Source organism: Spea bombifrons, chromosome 5 (genome assembly GCF_027358695.1).
Source record: "Spea bombifrons isolate aSpeBom1 chromosome 5, aSpeBom1.2.pri, whole genome shotgun sequence".
NCBI lineage: Eukaryota > Metazoa > Chordata > Amphibia > Anura > Pelobatidae > Spea > Spea bombifrons.
In genome coordinates, this window is record NC_071091.1 from 39415351 (window position 1) to 39430446 (window position 15096).

The 15096-nt window shown below is 38.6% G+C and overlaps 1 protein-coding gene and 1 long non-coding RNA gene across 2 annotated transcripts in view; both read right to left on the reverse strand.

The window, feature by feature from the left end:
- The window catches only part of ITPRID1 (ITPR interacting domain containing 1), a 60137-nt gene extending 47542 nt beyond the window's left edge, over positions 1 to 12595 (reverse strand). Inside the window, 2 exon segments of the mRNA XM_053466973.1 lie at positions 1918 to 1943; positions 12435 to 12595. Of these exon segments, the coding sequence (XP_053322948.1) occupies positions 1918 to 1943; positions 12435 to 12502 (94 nt within the window). The 5' untranslated portion in view covers positions 12503 to 12595.
- On the reverse strand, positions 2776 to 8566 carry LOC128497092 (uncharacterized). Its single transcript, XR_008354279.1, has 2 exons — positions 8470 to 8566; positions 2776 to 3199 (listed from the first exon to the last, which is right to left on the reverse strand). It is a non-coding gene; the product is annotated as an uncharacterized LOC128497092 (long non-coding RNA).
- Positions 12596 to 15096: the final 2501 nt, after the last annotated feature.

The window sequence follows — 15096 nt, forward strand, 5'->3', positions numbered from 1 at the left end:
CATTATCTCACAAAAGTGAGCACACCCCTCACATTTTTGTTATTGGCATTCATCTATAGAGAATATATTATATCTTTTCATGTGGCAACACTGAAGAAATGACACTCTGCTACAATGTAAATAAGTGAGTGTACAGCCTGTATAACAGTGTAAATTTGCTGTCCCCTCAAATAACTCAACACACAGCCATTATTTTATTTATTTATAAGTTAATAATTTAATATTAACAATTAATCATTATTTTTCCAGTTGACATACAGTTTACAAATTTGTGAAATAAATATTCTTGCCAACACCATACAGGATCCACCCCAAGTGCCAAATACTGATAGCAGGCATAGTTCATTCATAAACTATAATCATAGTAGCTTTGTATAATCTAGCCACACATGATATTACTCTAAATGGACCACCGACATGCTCATATTATAACACATGGAAAACATTACTGACAATTGGGTTTTTGTGAGATGGCTAGAAATGCCAGTTTAAGTTTTCTCCAAGTATCCAGCTACCATGTACTTGTGCTACTTTGGACCTAGAGTGTAACATAATAATCATCAATTAATGTTTCTCACCAAAAAATAAAGTAATGCAATGTGATGTACCGTATTTGCTCGATTATAAGACAAGGTTTTTTCAGATGCTCTGAAAAATACCCCTCGTCTTATAATCGGGGTCAAATAGGTCTGACTATGAGACTAAGATCCAGATCCCCCGCAGCGCTGCAGGGGACCTGGATCCTCCTGACCCCCCCAACTTACCGGTGCTTCTGATTCCCCTCTGTGTAGCCGGGGCAGCGTGTAGACGTAGATTCGCGTAGACAACTTCTGCTGCAGCCGGAAGGAGGTCCATTGCGCAGACTTTCCCCGGCTGTCAGTGAGGAGAGTTCCGGTGCGGGGAATTCTCACTGACAGCCGGGGAAGGTCTGCGCGATGGACGCAGACAACCCCCCATGCTAACCGCACCTCCTTCTGGCTGCAGTGGAAGTTGTCTAGGCGAATCACGTAGACGTCTACACGCTGCCCGGACAACACACCGGGGAATCAAAAGCACCGGTAAGTTTGGGGAGGGGGGAGTGTTAAATATGAAATGCCTTTTAACCCTCTATACGCCACTCTGCCTTCAGAAATGCCTTTTAACCCTCTATACGCCACTCTGCCTCCTGAAATGCCTTATGCCTTCCTATATGCCACTCTGCCCAATAATATGCCTTTTAGCCCCCTAAATGTCAGAGTGGCATATAGGGGTATACGGCATTTTTGGAGGCAGAGTGGCACATAGGGGGTCAAAAGGCATATCATGGGGCACAGTGGTATATAGAGGGTTAAAAGGCATATCATGGGGCACAGTGGCATATAGGGGGTATGAGGCATTTCTGGGGCAGAGTGGCAAGGCTGGGGGCAGATGTGCATAACTGGGGGGGGCAGGTCGGAAAATAAAAGGAAATAAAAACAAAATATTTTTCTCAATCATAGCTTTTATTTAAAAAAATAGTTTACATAGTTTACATGAATTAACATTTATTGGTAAAACGTTTTTTCCTATAGGGTCGTCTTATATTCAGGCTTTTTCTTTTTTTCCTAAAATAATATTCAGAGTTTGGGGGGTCGTCTTATAACCGAGCAAATACGGTATTAAGAGTAGTAGGGAAATGTTAAAAGCACCACATTTTTGTGCTTAATGTAAATTAGACTAATTTTTTTTTATATTATTTGTTCCTAGACATTAAATATTTGTTTCTTGATAAGACTACCCTTTGGTATAGTAGACCCAGCAACATTTTCCTTTGTTGTCTAAAAATTTTATTTAACTAGTATACATAACAGAATCAACCATTTATTGACTTAGAATGTAGACAAACACACTGATAGATAAAATTAGAATGTTAGCTATTTTTAGCCATTCTTATCTTACCTGCCTGCCTTTGTGCTTCTGGTAAACTGCAAAAAAAGTTAGATAAGTTTCAATGATTAAATGATTGTGTCACAATTACAGTTTCTGAACTTTATAACACATATGTGGAAAGTCAAATAAGTTAAATGCTTAAATGTAGATTACAGTAAAACATGTTTTTTCAAAGACAAAGGATGAAAGGCTTGGCTTAGTTACAGGTGAAATATGAACACTTGTTTTATTCTATAACTTGAAAAATACCTCATTGTGAGGTCAAAACGCTGTTTCTTGTCTCAATAAATCTGCCTGATGGAACTCTTGAGTGCCTGGAGCCTTTATTTATCTAATGGATTTACTGAGGAACTGGCCCTTCCTGGCACAGTTAAGCACCTGGGTTCTCTTGGAGTGTGCAGATTCCTCATTCTGGTTATTCATAAATTGGCCATTAAGCAGGTTCAGAAACTTGCTGCCCTTAGTGGAACTAGTTCATTTATTCCACTCTATATCTGGGTAATTAAAATCTCCCATGATCAAAACTTCATTCCTATTTGCAGCCTATTCAATTTGAAATAGCAACTGATCCTCCCCTTCATTACTAATGTTTGGTAGCTTGTAACATACACCTACAAGTAGTGTGCAACTCCTTTTACTATCTAGGCTAATGTCCACCCACAGTGTCTCCACATTACTACTGTCATCATGCACAGCTTCATTAATACTGATTTTAGTTTAGGGTTTGCATGTAAACAACTGCCTCCCCTTTTTCTATTTACTCTGTCCCCTTACACAAGGAACCCAGCTCTCTGTCCTCGAGACCTCTTCTTCACCATCTCCACCATCTTCTGCATGCATATTGATTGCAAGTGAATGTGAGTTGCATTTTGTGAATCTGGAGAATTTTGCCAACCTGGAGGTACTTGGATTTAACGAATAGACCTCTATTTACTAAATTGCATGTGCGAAGTGAATCAATGATTATTACTCTTCCGTGTACCGTTTTTAATTATATTGCAAAAGGACAGGTTACTCCAGGCAAGAATACATAAAACCTGGTTACAGACATTATTATCAACACATCATGTTTGTGTGCTAATAGTAGTCATTGCTTATTATAATAATAGCTCAGTCTAGATGTCACCTAATCAAACACACATAGTATAAGATAATTTTACCATTGTGTAGCCTCTGAGCTGCAGCTTTTAGGGAGATCCATTGTTAGTTATTGAGTGTTTCTTCTTAGTAAATACAAAACATTCCTCTATCCCATGACAGAGAGACACTGAAGCCATGTCACACAATAATTCTGTAACAACAAACAAAATAACCTGTTAAACCAGTACACTTTTATGATCACAAAAGCCTTCAATTTGAAGACACTTTATTGCATTTTTTGTAGCAGGACTTAAATAATAAATTACATGTTATGATATAATCTACTAAAACAAAGAATTTATTATAATAACAGTTTTGATGACATGAATAGTAAAGTTATGTATCATCAATGGACTTTCCCAGAAAGACATTGCTGAGTGTGTTTTAAACAAAAATAAATATTGTGGTTTGTACAATTTGTACAATCTACTTGATTCAGCATAAGAAAAACACACATACTTAATCAAGCCAGACTGTAAAACAACAACATGGAAACTGTATTAGAAGTTATGAATTTGTTAAAATAAACACAAAAAAAACAATCGGTAAAAGAAAGAACACAGGTTTAGTTCAGCCTGTGTAATCTTTGCTTTAAATGGTTCTGTTTTAAAATCAAAAGCAACGAATGTAACAAAAATTTGGCCAACTTACATATAAAGTCTTAGCCCACTTTATGTAACATATCTCGTGTTATGTGCTATGGAGTGACATGTGGACATACACATCAATCCTTAAACTCCCTTGTCTTAATATGTGACGAAAACTGTAGCATTACCAACTCACACAAACAAAAACATTTCAGAGTTTCTTTTTTGCTGGGTCAATTCCTGGCTTTAGTACTGCCACTTAAATGATCACTAAAATACAAGATGGCCCTTAAAATGGGGAATTGGCGCCCAGAATGAGTTGGGTTGGTTACTGTATATATACCGTATTTGCTCGATTATAAGACGACCCCCCAAAATCTGAATATTAACTTAGGAAAAAAAGAAAAAGCCTGAATATAAGACGACCCTAAAGGAAAAAAGTTTTACCAGTAAATGTTAATTCATGTAAACTATTTTTTTTAATAAAAGCTATGATTGAGAAAAATATTTTTTTTGTTTTTATTTCTTGTATTTTCCAACCTGTCCCCCAGTTACGCACATCTGCCCCCAGGCTTGCCACACCAATATGGCACTGTGGCCCATGATATGCCTTTTAACCCTCTATATGCCACTGTGCCCCATGGTATGCCTTTTGACCCCCTATGTGCCACTCTGCCTCCAGAAATGCCTTATACCCCTATATCCCATTCTGGCATTTAGGGGGTTAAAATGCATATTATGGGGCAGAGTGGCATATAGGGAGGTATAAGGCATTCCAGGAGGCAGAGTGGCATTAAGGGAGTTAAAAGGCATTATATAGAGCACTCTGCCTCCAGAAATGCCTTATACCCCTATATGCCACTCTGGCATTTAGGGGGTTAAAAGGCATATTATGGGGCAGAGTGGCATATAGTGAGGTATAAGGCATTTCAGGAGGCAGAGTGCACTATTAAATGCCCCCTTAACGCCACTCTGCCTCCTGAAATGCCTTATACCTCCCTATATGCCACTCTGCCCCATAATATGCCTTTTAACCCCCTAAGTGCCAGAGTGGCATATAGGGGTGTAAGGCATTCAAGAAATGACACACACACACACACACACACACACACACACACTTACTTACTTACTTACCGGTGCTTCCAATTTCCTGCTGTATTGCCGGGGCAGCGGGTTGACGTCTCATTCCGCGGCAGCCGGAAGGAGGTGGAGTTGGCAGCGGGGGTTTGTATGCGTCCGTCGCAAATACCTTCCCCGGCTGTCAGAGATCAGGAACTCTGGAACTCTGACAGTCGGGGAAGGTATTTGCGACGGACGCATACAAACCCCCGCTGCCAACTTCACCTCCGGAAGCACCGGTAAGTGTGTGGGGAGGGGGGAGGCGACGACAGGAGGATCCAGGTCCCCTGCAGCGGTGCGGGGGATCTGGATCTTAGTCTCCTAATCAGACCTCTATTTGAGGTCTGATTAGAAGACGACCCCGATTATAAGACGAGGGGTATTTTTCAGAGCATTTGCTCTGAAAAAAACCTCGTCTTATAATCGAGCAAATACGGTATATAATGTATAATGTATGCAAAACAGCAATGTTATAGTTTTATATAACTCACAATTGAGGAATGTAAATAATATAAAAAAACTCCAAAAACCCATAAAGATCCACAGTTAGTCACCAGTTATTTGCCACTAGCATACACCACTCAGACAATCTTCAACTTAGAGTACTCCGTGTTCAGGTATCCATGTATTAAGGTGAAATATAATTTATAATTATCTAGTTAATTAATACTTTCTTCAGAGTAACATTGATCTATATTAAGAAAATTGTTCAGATATTTTTGCATTGTCCCCTATGAGGTAGTTGCCATGCTATGCACATAAACCCTAACTTAGAATGAGGTCTTTTGTGCATGAATTGGCAGTTCACCAAATTTTCCAGAGCCAAATGAAAAGTATCGCATTCACAGAACAATTATCACATTCCAGATAATCATATATAGCTACACCTGTATAGGCATTTGAAACACACTGCAACACTTTTTCCATTAAAAAACATCAATATTTTATCAGATACCAAATTTTTTTGGTGCATTAGAATATCAACGAAAGCAAAAAACAAAAAGAAAAAAATATATAAAATAAACAAAAACTGCAGTTTCCCATCCCTTTTTTCATCTTTCTGTCAAATTTTCAAGAGAAAAGGTTGTAAATAATCTGCCTACCGGGGTGATATCCAGACTGCAATACATTCTTCCAAGAGAGACTATTGGCATTAGAAGAAGCTGTGCAGGAATACACCTGGCTTTGCCATTGGTGGAGTTAGATGTGATGTTAGAGTTGGTAAATACAAATTAGAATTACTCCTAAAAAGACAATATATACATTATAGAAGTTATATAATAGATCACTTTAGTGCTAGATTCACTTAAGTTTTTATTACAAACACTAAAATTGCCTTTAACTTGGTTAAGCAGAATGGTAAATAAGTTATAATAAACCTAGATTTTCCCTAGGAAATTCCTCAGCTCAGTTCAAGAAACCAGTTTGAGATGATGGGAGCTTTTGTGACATTATACTGCTGGAAGTAGCCATCTGTGGTCATAAAGGGATGGACATTGTCAGCAACAATACTCAAATATGCTGTCGCCTTTAAACATGGCTCAATTGGTACTAAGGGGCCCACAGGGCGCCAATAAACTGTCCCCCACACCACCAGCCTGAACCATTTATATAAGGCAGGATGGATCCATGCTTTCATGTTGTCTACGCCAAAGTCTGACCCTGCCATCTGAATGTCGTAGCTAGAATTGAGACTCATCAAACCAGGCAATGATTTTCTAGTCTTCCATTGTCCAATTTTGGTGAGCCTGTGCAAATTGTAGCCTCCGTTTCCTGTTACTAGCTGACATGAGTGGCACCCAGTGTAGTCTTCTGCTGCTGTAGCCGATCTGCTTCAAGGTTTGATGTGAGCTCAGAGATGGCATTCTGCATACCTTGGTTATAACTAGTGGTGATTTGAGTTGCCTTTCTGTCATCTCAAACCAGTCTGCCCATTCTCCTCTGACATCTGACATCAGTAAGGCATTTTCGTCCACATTGCCGCTCACTGGATATTTTTCTATAAACCTATAAACCCTAGAGATGGTTGTGCTTGAAAATCCTAGTATATAAGCAGTTTCTGAAATACTCAGACAAGCCCATCTGGCACCAACAACCATGCCACATTCAAAGTCACTTAAATTCCCCATTCTGACGCTCGGTTTGAACTTCAGCAAGTTGTCTTGACCACGTCTACATGCCTAAATGCACTGAGTTGCTGCCATGTGCTTGGCTGATTAGCTATTTGTGTTAACAAGCAATTGACCAAGTGTACCTAATAAAGTGCCCAGTCAGTATATATATATATATATATATATATATATATCACATTCACATACAACATTAACTTGTTCATTGGTACACATATTAGTTACATAACCAAGATTTTTGAAACTTTCCAACAAAGTGTACATAAGTGTAGGAATCCACCAAAATAAATAATTGTCTTGCTGCTTTCTAAAATATCCCCCAAAATGACCATTCTAGGATTTAAAAAATTAAAAATGCACAGTGAAAAAAAAACCAGTACAAAAACAGTGTATACAGCAATGGGGATTGTAATACTGTTTCATGAAAACATAGCACTTAGATTACACAGACTTCAGCTTTATATCAATGTATAACTGTACTCTAGTATTGTAATGTCTACCCAATTGTACCTAATTATAATAAGACAGTCTTTGCAATGGACAGCACATTTGTATTTTGTGATGTATAGACAACCTTTAATTGAAAATATTTTCACAGTAAATATTCGTCTGTTTTTGTGTATTTTATCAATTATTAAATTGTAATTCTTAAAAAAGTCTAAAGGAGAAATATAGCAAGATGCTCCATCAAAGGCAAATTTTATTTAGAGAAAATATTTCAGACATTATTATGGATCTATCTCATACGGATAGAAGAAATGTATTTATATTTATTTAAGTTTGTGAAAAAAGTTGTGAAAAAAATGAAAAATCTAAATTTGAAAAATCTGAAATAAAGCCAATGCACCCCAGTAAGACATTAAGTTAACAGCATTCAACTCGTCTGATGCAGGAATAGGCAGCAAGAAACTTGTGGCAGAAATTTGACATGCACCAGTGACCACATATATTTTCACAAATTATGGTGGGCAAGAATTGACCTGTGGTTTGGTTGTGGAATAAAGTATACACCATAAGAGTGCAGCAGTTTTAGTGAAGGCTGAGTAAAATTCATAAATACTCAATCTGTGGTGCAAAAGTCTGTTTTCTTACAACGTTTGTACACACCATTTTTTGGTTCAGCTCTGTTCTTTACATTTAACAACTACTACAGTCAGATGATTCTCAAATGTCAAGTGATTCTAATTTATATAAAAGTTCCCGTGCTAACTAAACTGTTATAACAATAACAAGACTACATAATAAATATTGAATAGTTATTTTAAAACAGTTTCAATAGGCTTATACAAGGCTTATACAAGGGTGGCTAACTACAGTTAAAAAAAAAGAGAATTTATAACTCCTTAACATAGTATTTTCCAAACAAAACAATTAAAATCTAGTTTGTTGACTTGACACAGAAATGCTGCAGAAAAAAAGAAAGTAAGTCCCAGTTACCCTGGCTACATCTGTAGTTGAAGTATATCACTGAAAAAAAATTCACATCTATAACTTGTATATTTAAATGAAAGATTAAAACATCATTACGATGCTTAAAAATGTAGATTCATTTGGAAAAAGTGTAATGGTTTAAAAAGCAAACTTACCTTGAAAACCTTCAAAAATTAGAGCAGGAATCAAAAACTGTACATAAACCGGTCAATACACAGTTCCATATTAATAAAGATGTATAACTGAAAAGGGCAACACTTGTACAACAGCAAATGCAGTCAGATTGCCGGCTCTTTGTTTATCTCTAATGAAGTTAGAGTTTAGATACCATTTTATACTAGTGCATCAAAGCTTCTCAGCCGCAGTGTCGTCAGACTGTACACAGAGTTTATTGAATTGCTAAGAAACACAATGTAATTGGAAAGGAAAGACAAATTATTAGGGTCAGATACTTCATTATACTTTTTCTGCAAAACTCTGTTCTTTTTTCACAAATTGGCAACGACAACAAAAGGGGGAATCGTACATCTTTTTAACTGGTTTCCATGGTTATGGCACTCTTTACTTAAAACTCTTATTTGCATTAAATACAATAGAATCACAGAAAAGACTGCTGATACTTAATATTCAAGAGCAGCAGCTTATATAAAAGTTAACTTAAAATACACAAGTTGGAAAATCTGTTTAGTTTTAAATTATAGAATTGTTGTTGTTATTATGTAATATAATAGGCTTGTCACCATAAGAATTGTTGTCATGGTGAGTGTGGCTTAAAGTAAGGTCCAGTCACAGTGCATCTGCCACACTCTGATTGGTCTCCCTCAGCATTTCCATTTTCATAAAGGACAAGTGTGCTCTGTTGCACTCCCTGTGCTTTCACATACCCATGCAGCCTCTTCCTAGCTGTACAGGCAAAGCTTACTGGTGATGTAATCTGTGACATCACAGGGGTTCTTCTGTGCCCACTGAGATATCTCTAGTCCAAAAAATGTAAAATAAAAAGAAAAGACTCTACTGGGAACCTTGTACAGAAAAAAGAGGGAGAGAGCACAAAAAGAGAAAGGAAAGAAAGAGAGAAGGGAAAGAGAGAGGGAAAAAGGAAAGAGAAAAAGGGAGAAGAAAGGGGGTAAATGAAAAAAACGAGAGTAAAGAGAGTAGAAAGTATGAGAAGAAAGGAAGCAGAAAAGAAGAGGTTTAAGAATGAAGAAAGAAAGAAAAGAACATGGCGAAAAAGGGGAAAAAAAGGGAAAAGAAAGGAGGGTAAATGAAAAAAACAAGAGAGTAAAGAGAGTAGAAAGTATGAGTAGAAAGGAAGCAGAAAAGAAGAGATTTAAGAAAGAAGAAAGAAAGAAAAGAACATGGCGAAAAAGGAAAGAGGGGGACAGAAAAAGAAAAAGGGAGACAGAAAAATAAAAAGCAGAGTCAGAAAAAAAGAGGAGGTGGGAGAGAGAGCAGAAGAGGAGAGTATGAAAGGATAGAGAAAAGAAGAGGCAGGGGTTTTATTGTTTGGCCACATCACTTCAATGATGGGCCTTTACACTAGTATACTATAAAAAAAAGCTGGAGCTGACCAGCGTAGATACTGCTGAGATTCTTACCATAGTTGCTACCTCGGCTGACGTTACACAAGCTGCTGCTGCTGTACTCACCGCAGATTCACTAACAGTCCAGGGAGGCTGCATTGCAACCACTGACAACCCTTAAGGCAACACATTAGGAACCATGTAGGGGGCAAGACCCCCTTGCCCTGCTACACTAAAACCCTGCAGACCCCAATAAAGAAGTGCCCAGGACCAAAACCCAGAATGGGCACCCCAGATTTAACCCTAAGCATTTGGTTAACCGAAGATGGAAAAGGAGAGACAGAAACCGGTGGCCACTCCACACCCTGACTGTGCCACACCATCCTGGCCAGCCACAGGTCTGGAAACTGGATGTTGCTGGCTAAGCCTTGAACCCCCAGCATACCTACCTCCTGCTCCGGGTGGGTTGAGAGCCCTTCTTCAGCATCTGGACTTCTGCTGGAAGCTCAGTTGTTAAAACAGCCACTGGCTTGCAATCCTGTTGCAACCTGGGGTGTTGCGTTAGGCCCTCGGTCTGCTCTGACCTTGCTTGTAGCCCCCTGCCCCAGAACCGGGGCCCCTTTTCTCCCTTCTGTTTTTCAGGCCTATGCTAAACCCTGGCTGACGGGCCTCCTGGCCCAGTCTTTGGATCCTGTTACACTCAAGGTGGAGCCTTGCGCCCAGACTGAGACTCTACTCCCTTTTGCAGAGGTGAGACGTGCCGTTCCCAGCTCTCATAACAGCTGGAACGGGAAGCTGAACGTGAGACGTTTGAAGGATCTTGTGAGAGCACCTACCTTGACGATGACCAAAATAATGAAATCAAAGGAGAGAGGCATGAAGGGCACGAAACTGGGAGCATTGAAGCTACCTGCTTTGCGGGAATTACCACTGCCAATTGGAACCAGGAATGGAAGCGTTTAACCTGACAGAACTTTATGTTTTAAAGGTTCCAGCATGGAACCAACATTCTTCTGAAGCCAGTCTTCACCATGGACTGCAGCTGCTGCTCTCAGCTTTGCCAGAACTTCTTCAATCTCCGACATCTTCACTGTTACCTATGGTCTCTTCAGTGTTGTCTGTTGTTTGATATAAGTCTGAATCCAAAGCCCCTTCTCCTGCACTTTATATCCCCCTCCTGAGATCCGATAGCCTCCCTGACCTGGCTCATTTTATGGAGACTTTAGGGATATAATTCATTATATTATACAGATTAGTTAATCTAGAACTTTAGAATTCCAAGTTTATCCTTAAATTGCAACATAGCCATTATAATTACTGATTAGATTTAAACCTTTTTTATTTTGAATTCCCTGTCACATAAAAACATAAAATCAATAAGCTGATGTTATTCAATACAGCTTACATATAGTAGGTTCACATATTCACTTTGGTGATCTGAAAAGAATCTGTAATGTAATATGTTTTTTTTGTGCTTGCTTTGTATGGTCCTAATACATATCTATCCACATAAATGTGGTTAACCAATATCGCTGCCCCTTTAAATTTATTCAGTAAAAAGAGAGTTGTGGTTTCAACTCACAGAACTCACTATGCATAAAGCAATGCTCAATCAGTTAAGAGATTTCCAGAAAATCTAATTTATTTAAATATTGGTGTAAATATGTATTTACAGGGGAATCTAAGATATGCTTGTACAGCAACCCTGTTAACTACCTTCTTCAGTGATATAAATATAAACGTGTTATGAACTTGCTATATATATAATCTTTTTTACAAAAAACAAAGTTTAAATGGTGTTGGGTGCATTTAAACTCACTCTCTGCGTCAAAAATACCCAGCCCTTTCCAAATATTGTCTTCATGCTCATAGTGGAAGTTGATTCTGTAGAAATTTAAGTGAAACTAACCTACCATTATAATTCATTTATCTTCTGAAACTAGAAGCTAATGTCAGTGTTTGTATATAAACTACCAATATGAGCAGGTGCAACAGGTGTAAAAGCCCACTATAGCAGAAATGCACCTGCCAGTGTGGCCATTGATCTTGGCAGATAATACCATAGTCTTTAAACAAACCTGCATATTCATCTGCACGTTAAATAAAAAAAACAATTAACGTTAGCTCTAAGTAAATCATTGATTTATATAGGCAGACAATACTGTAAATAACATTTAGCAGAAACTGATATTAAATTTTAACCTGTTACATAATCCAGACAATAAAAAACCCAGTCCCTACATAAAAATCATAATAATGCAGTAAATGTACTGATTTTTCTACTGATGTTATGGTTTTAATATAAATGTTCAAAGGTCACCCAATAGACTGCACACCACATTTAAATACTAGCATTTCTAATGTTATCATTTAAATGACCCAATATATATTAAAATATTATTTAAAAAAAACATTCCCATCCAAACAAAACAACCATTCCAGATATTTTGCAGTAATTGCAATTAATGAACCAAAAGAGGCAAATTGACCTATATAGGCAAATTATTATTATTATTTGTTACGTAATATACTAAATAATGAAAATTAAAATAAATCCTAAATTTCCTTTATATAACTAAATAAAAAAAGCATCTTACCTTTTGAAGGGGGATGATCTGAAGCAGCTTTGTGAAGTACACATGGCAAAATTAAGAAAAGTTTCCATTGATCCCGCAGAAGTTCATTATTTGTCTGTTATACTAGCTTAAGTATATCCTTGCTTTCTCATATTGGAGCATTCGTGCCTTGCAGGAAACAGAAAAGGCATTTGCTTAATCTTAGCCAGTATTTTCATATTCCCTCCCACCAGATAGAAACCTGTTTTTCTAGGTAAACATCAGGTAATGTCACTTACTGGTTAAGCTAAAGTAAAAGAGCGAAGTTAGAAACAGGGAAAGCCTGGGGTCTTTGGAATTAACAAGAATTTTTTTTAAAATAGACTGACAAACTGATTGGAACCAGGATAAGTAGATAATATACAGCCTGTCATCTGTGAATGGGTGCATACTTTCCAGTGTGCCTCACTGCTAGCATGTGGAAAGAAAGCAGAAGCCATGGCCATATAAGTGGAGACATATATGAAAGAGGGAATAGAGGAATAAAATCAAAAATCTTTTGAACAGAATGTTAACGTGGCTGGTACCCGTGTATCAAGTGGGTATCTAATCCATATATACTATATATATATATATATATATATATATATATATATATATATATATATATATATTGTGGTAAAGTGTATGGGAAAGTGGTGGATGGGGTATATATCTCACCTGGTTTCCTCAGCCAGGCACGGTGGCTAACCCAGGAGCCCTCAGGTGAGGCTTCCTATGCTTGTTACTGGGGAGGAAGCCTTAAAAGAGAGGGCTGTTGGGTTTGCAGGGTGGAGGAGGGACTGAGGCAGGGAGTAGCTACAGCCAGCGTTGGAGCCCACCAGGTATGAAGCTTTATCCATTGACAACCTGTTACTTTGCTTTGTGCCAGACCTTAGGCTTGTAGAGAGGTATCCGAATGTTTAGTTAGAGCCGGACAGGCATAGAGTTTGTTTTATTTTCAAGGTGCTCTGTGCCTACATCATCTAAATAAACACGCTTGACTCTGTCCCAAGCATGGAAGGCACACGCTAATCCATAAATTTACTTGCCCCAGTGCTGATCCTCGACCACATAGATGCATAGAAAAAATAGGACCACTTGCAGGACTTCATATAAAAGTGCAAAAATATTTATTCGTTTAGGTCATAGCAACGTTTTGGTCTCCTACACGGAGCCTTCATCAGGACATACCATAGTATATATATACCGTATTGGTTTGATTATAGGCCGCACCCTTAAAGTTTGGTGCTATTTTAAAGAAAAAATATACATGAGTGGAATTGTAAAACAGTATTTTATCTAATCAACAGGAAAACATGTATTTTAACATTTTTGGTATCTATTATACAGTTAGTCAGCATATGTTATATACAAATAGAAAACCAATAGCCATTTTACGGTACCCCCCTTTAATTCATAATGCACTTTCCTTATAGATATGCCACTCCGCCCCCCAGATACGCCACTCTGCTCTGCTGATATGCGTTATGCCCCCCAGATATGCTTTATGCTCCCCTGATATGCTTTATATCCCCCAGATATGTCACTCTGCCCCCCCTTCTGAATGCATCCCTAGACTCCCTGGTTTCTAGCGGGGGGCAGTCGATGGACGGCTGTGCGGAGACAACCTATAAGTCCCAGTGGAAGTGCCAGCAGCAGCGGAGGTTGTCTGAGCGCATCACGCAGACGTCCACTGGCTACCAGAGAGAAGGATACAGGCCCGCAGCAGAGCTAAATGGAAAAAAAAACACTTGCCTGTCGCTAAACCCCCGATTATAGGCCGCAGCCCCACTATAAAGTGGGGGGAAAAGTGTGGCAATATTAGGAACACCTGTTCAATTGCTTAACACAAATAGCTAATCAGCCAATCACATTGCAGCAATTCAATGCATTTAGGCATGAAGACTTGGTCAAGACAACTTGCTGAAGTTCAAACCGAGCATCAAAATCGTGAAGAAAGGACAATTAAGTGACTTTGAACGTGGCATGGTTGTTGGTGCCAGATGGGCTGGTCTGAGTATTTCTGCTGATCTACTGGGATTTTCACGCACAGCCATCTCTAGCGTTTACAGAAAATGGTCCGAAAAAGAGAAAATGCTTTTTCCAGTGAGCAGCAATTGTGTGGATGAAAATGCCTTGTTAATGTCAGAGGTCAGAAGAGAATAGGCAGATTGGTTTGAGATGACAGAAAGGCAACAGCAACTCAAATAACCACACGTTATAACCAGGGTATGAAGAATACCATCTCTGAATGCACAACATGTCAAACCTTGAAGCAGATAGGCTACAGCAGCAGAATACCACACCGGGTGCCACTCCTGTCAACTAAGAGCAGGAAACTGAGGCTACAATTTGCACAGGCTCACCAAAATTGGACAATGGAAGACTGGAAGAACGTTGCCTGGTCTGTTGAGTCTGGATTCCAGCTGCGACATTCAGATGGCAGGGTCAGACTTTAGCGTAAACAATATGAATGCATGGATCCATCTTGCCTTGTATAAACGGTTCAGGCTGGTGGTGGTGGTGTAATAGTGTACAGGACGTTTTCTTGGCACACTTTGGGCCTCTTAGTATCAATTGAGCATCATTTAAATGCGACAGCCTACCTGAGTATTGTTGCTGACCATGTCCATCCCTTTATGACCACAGTGTGCCCATCTTC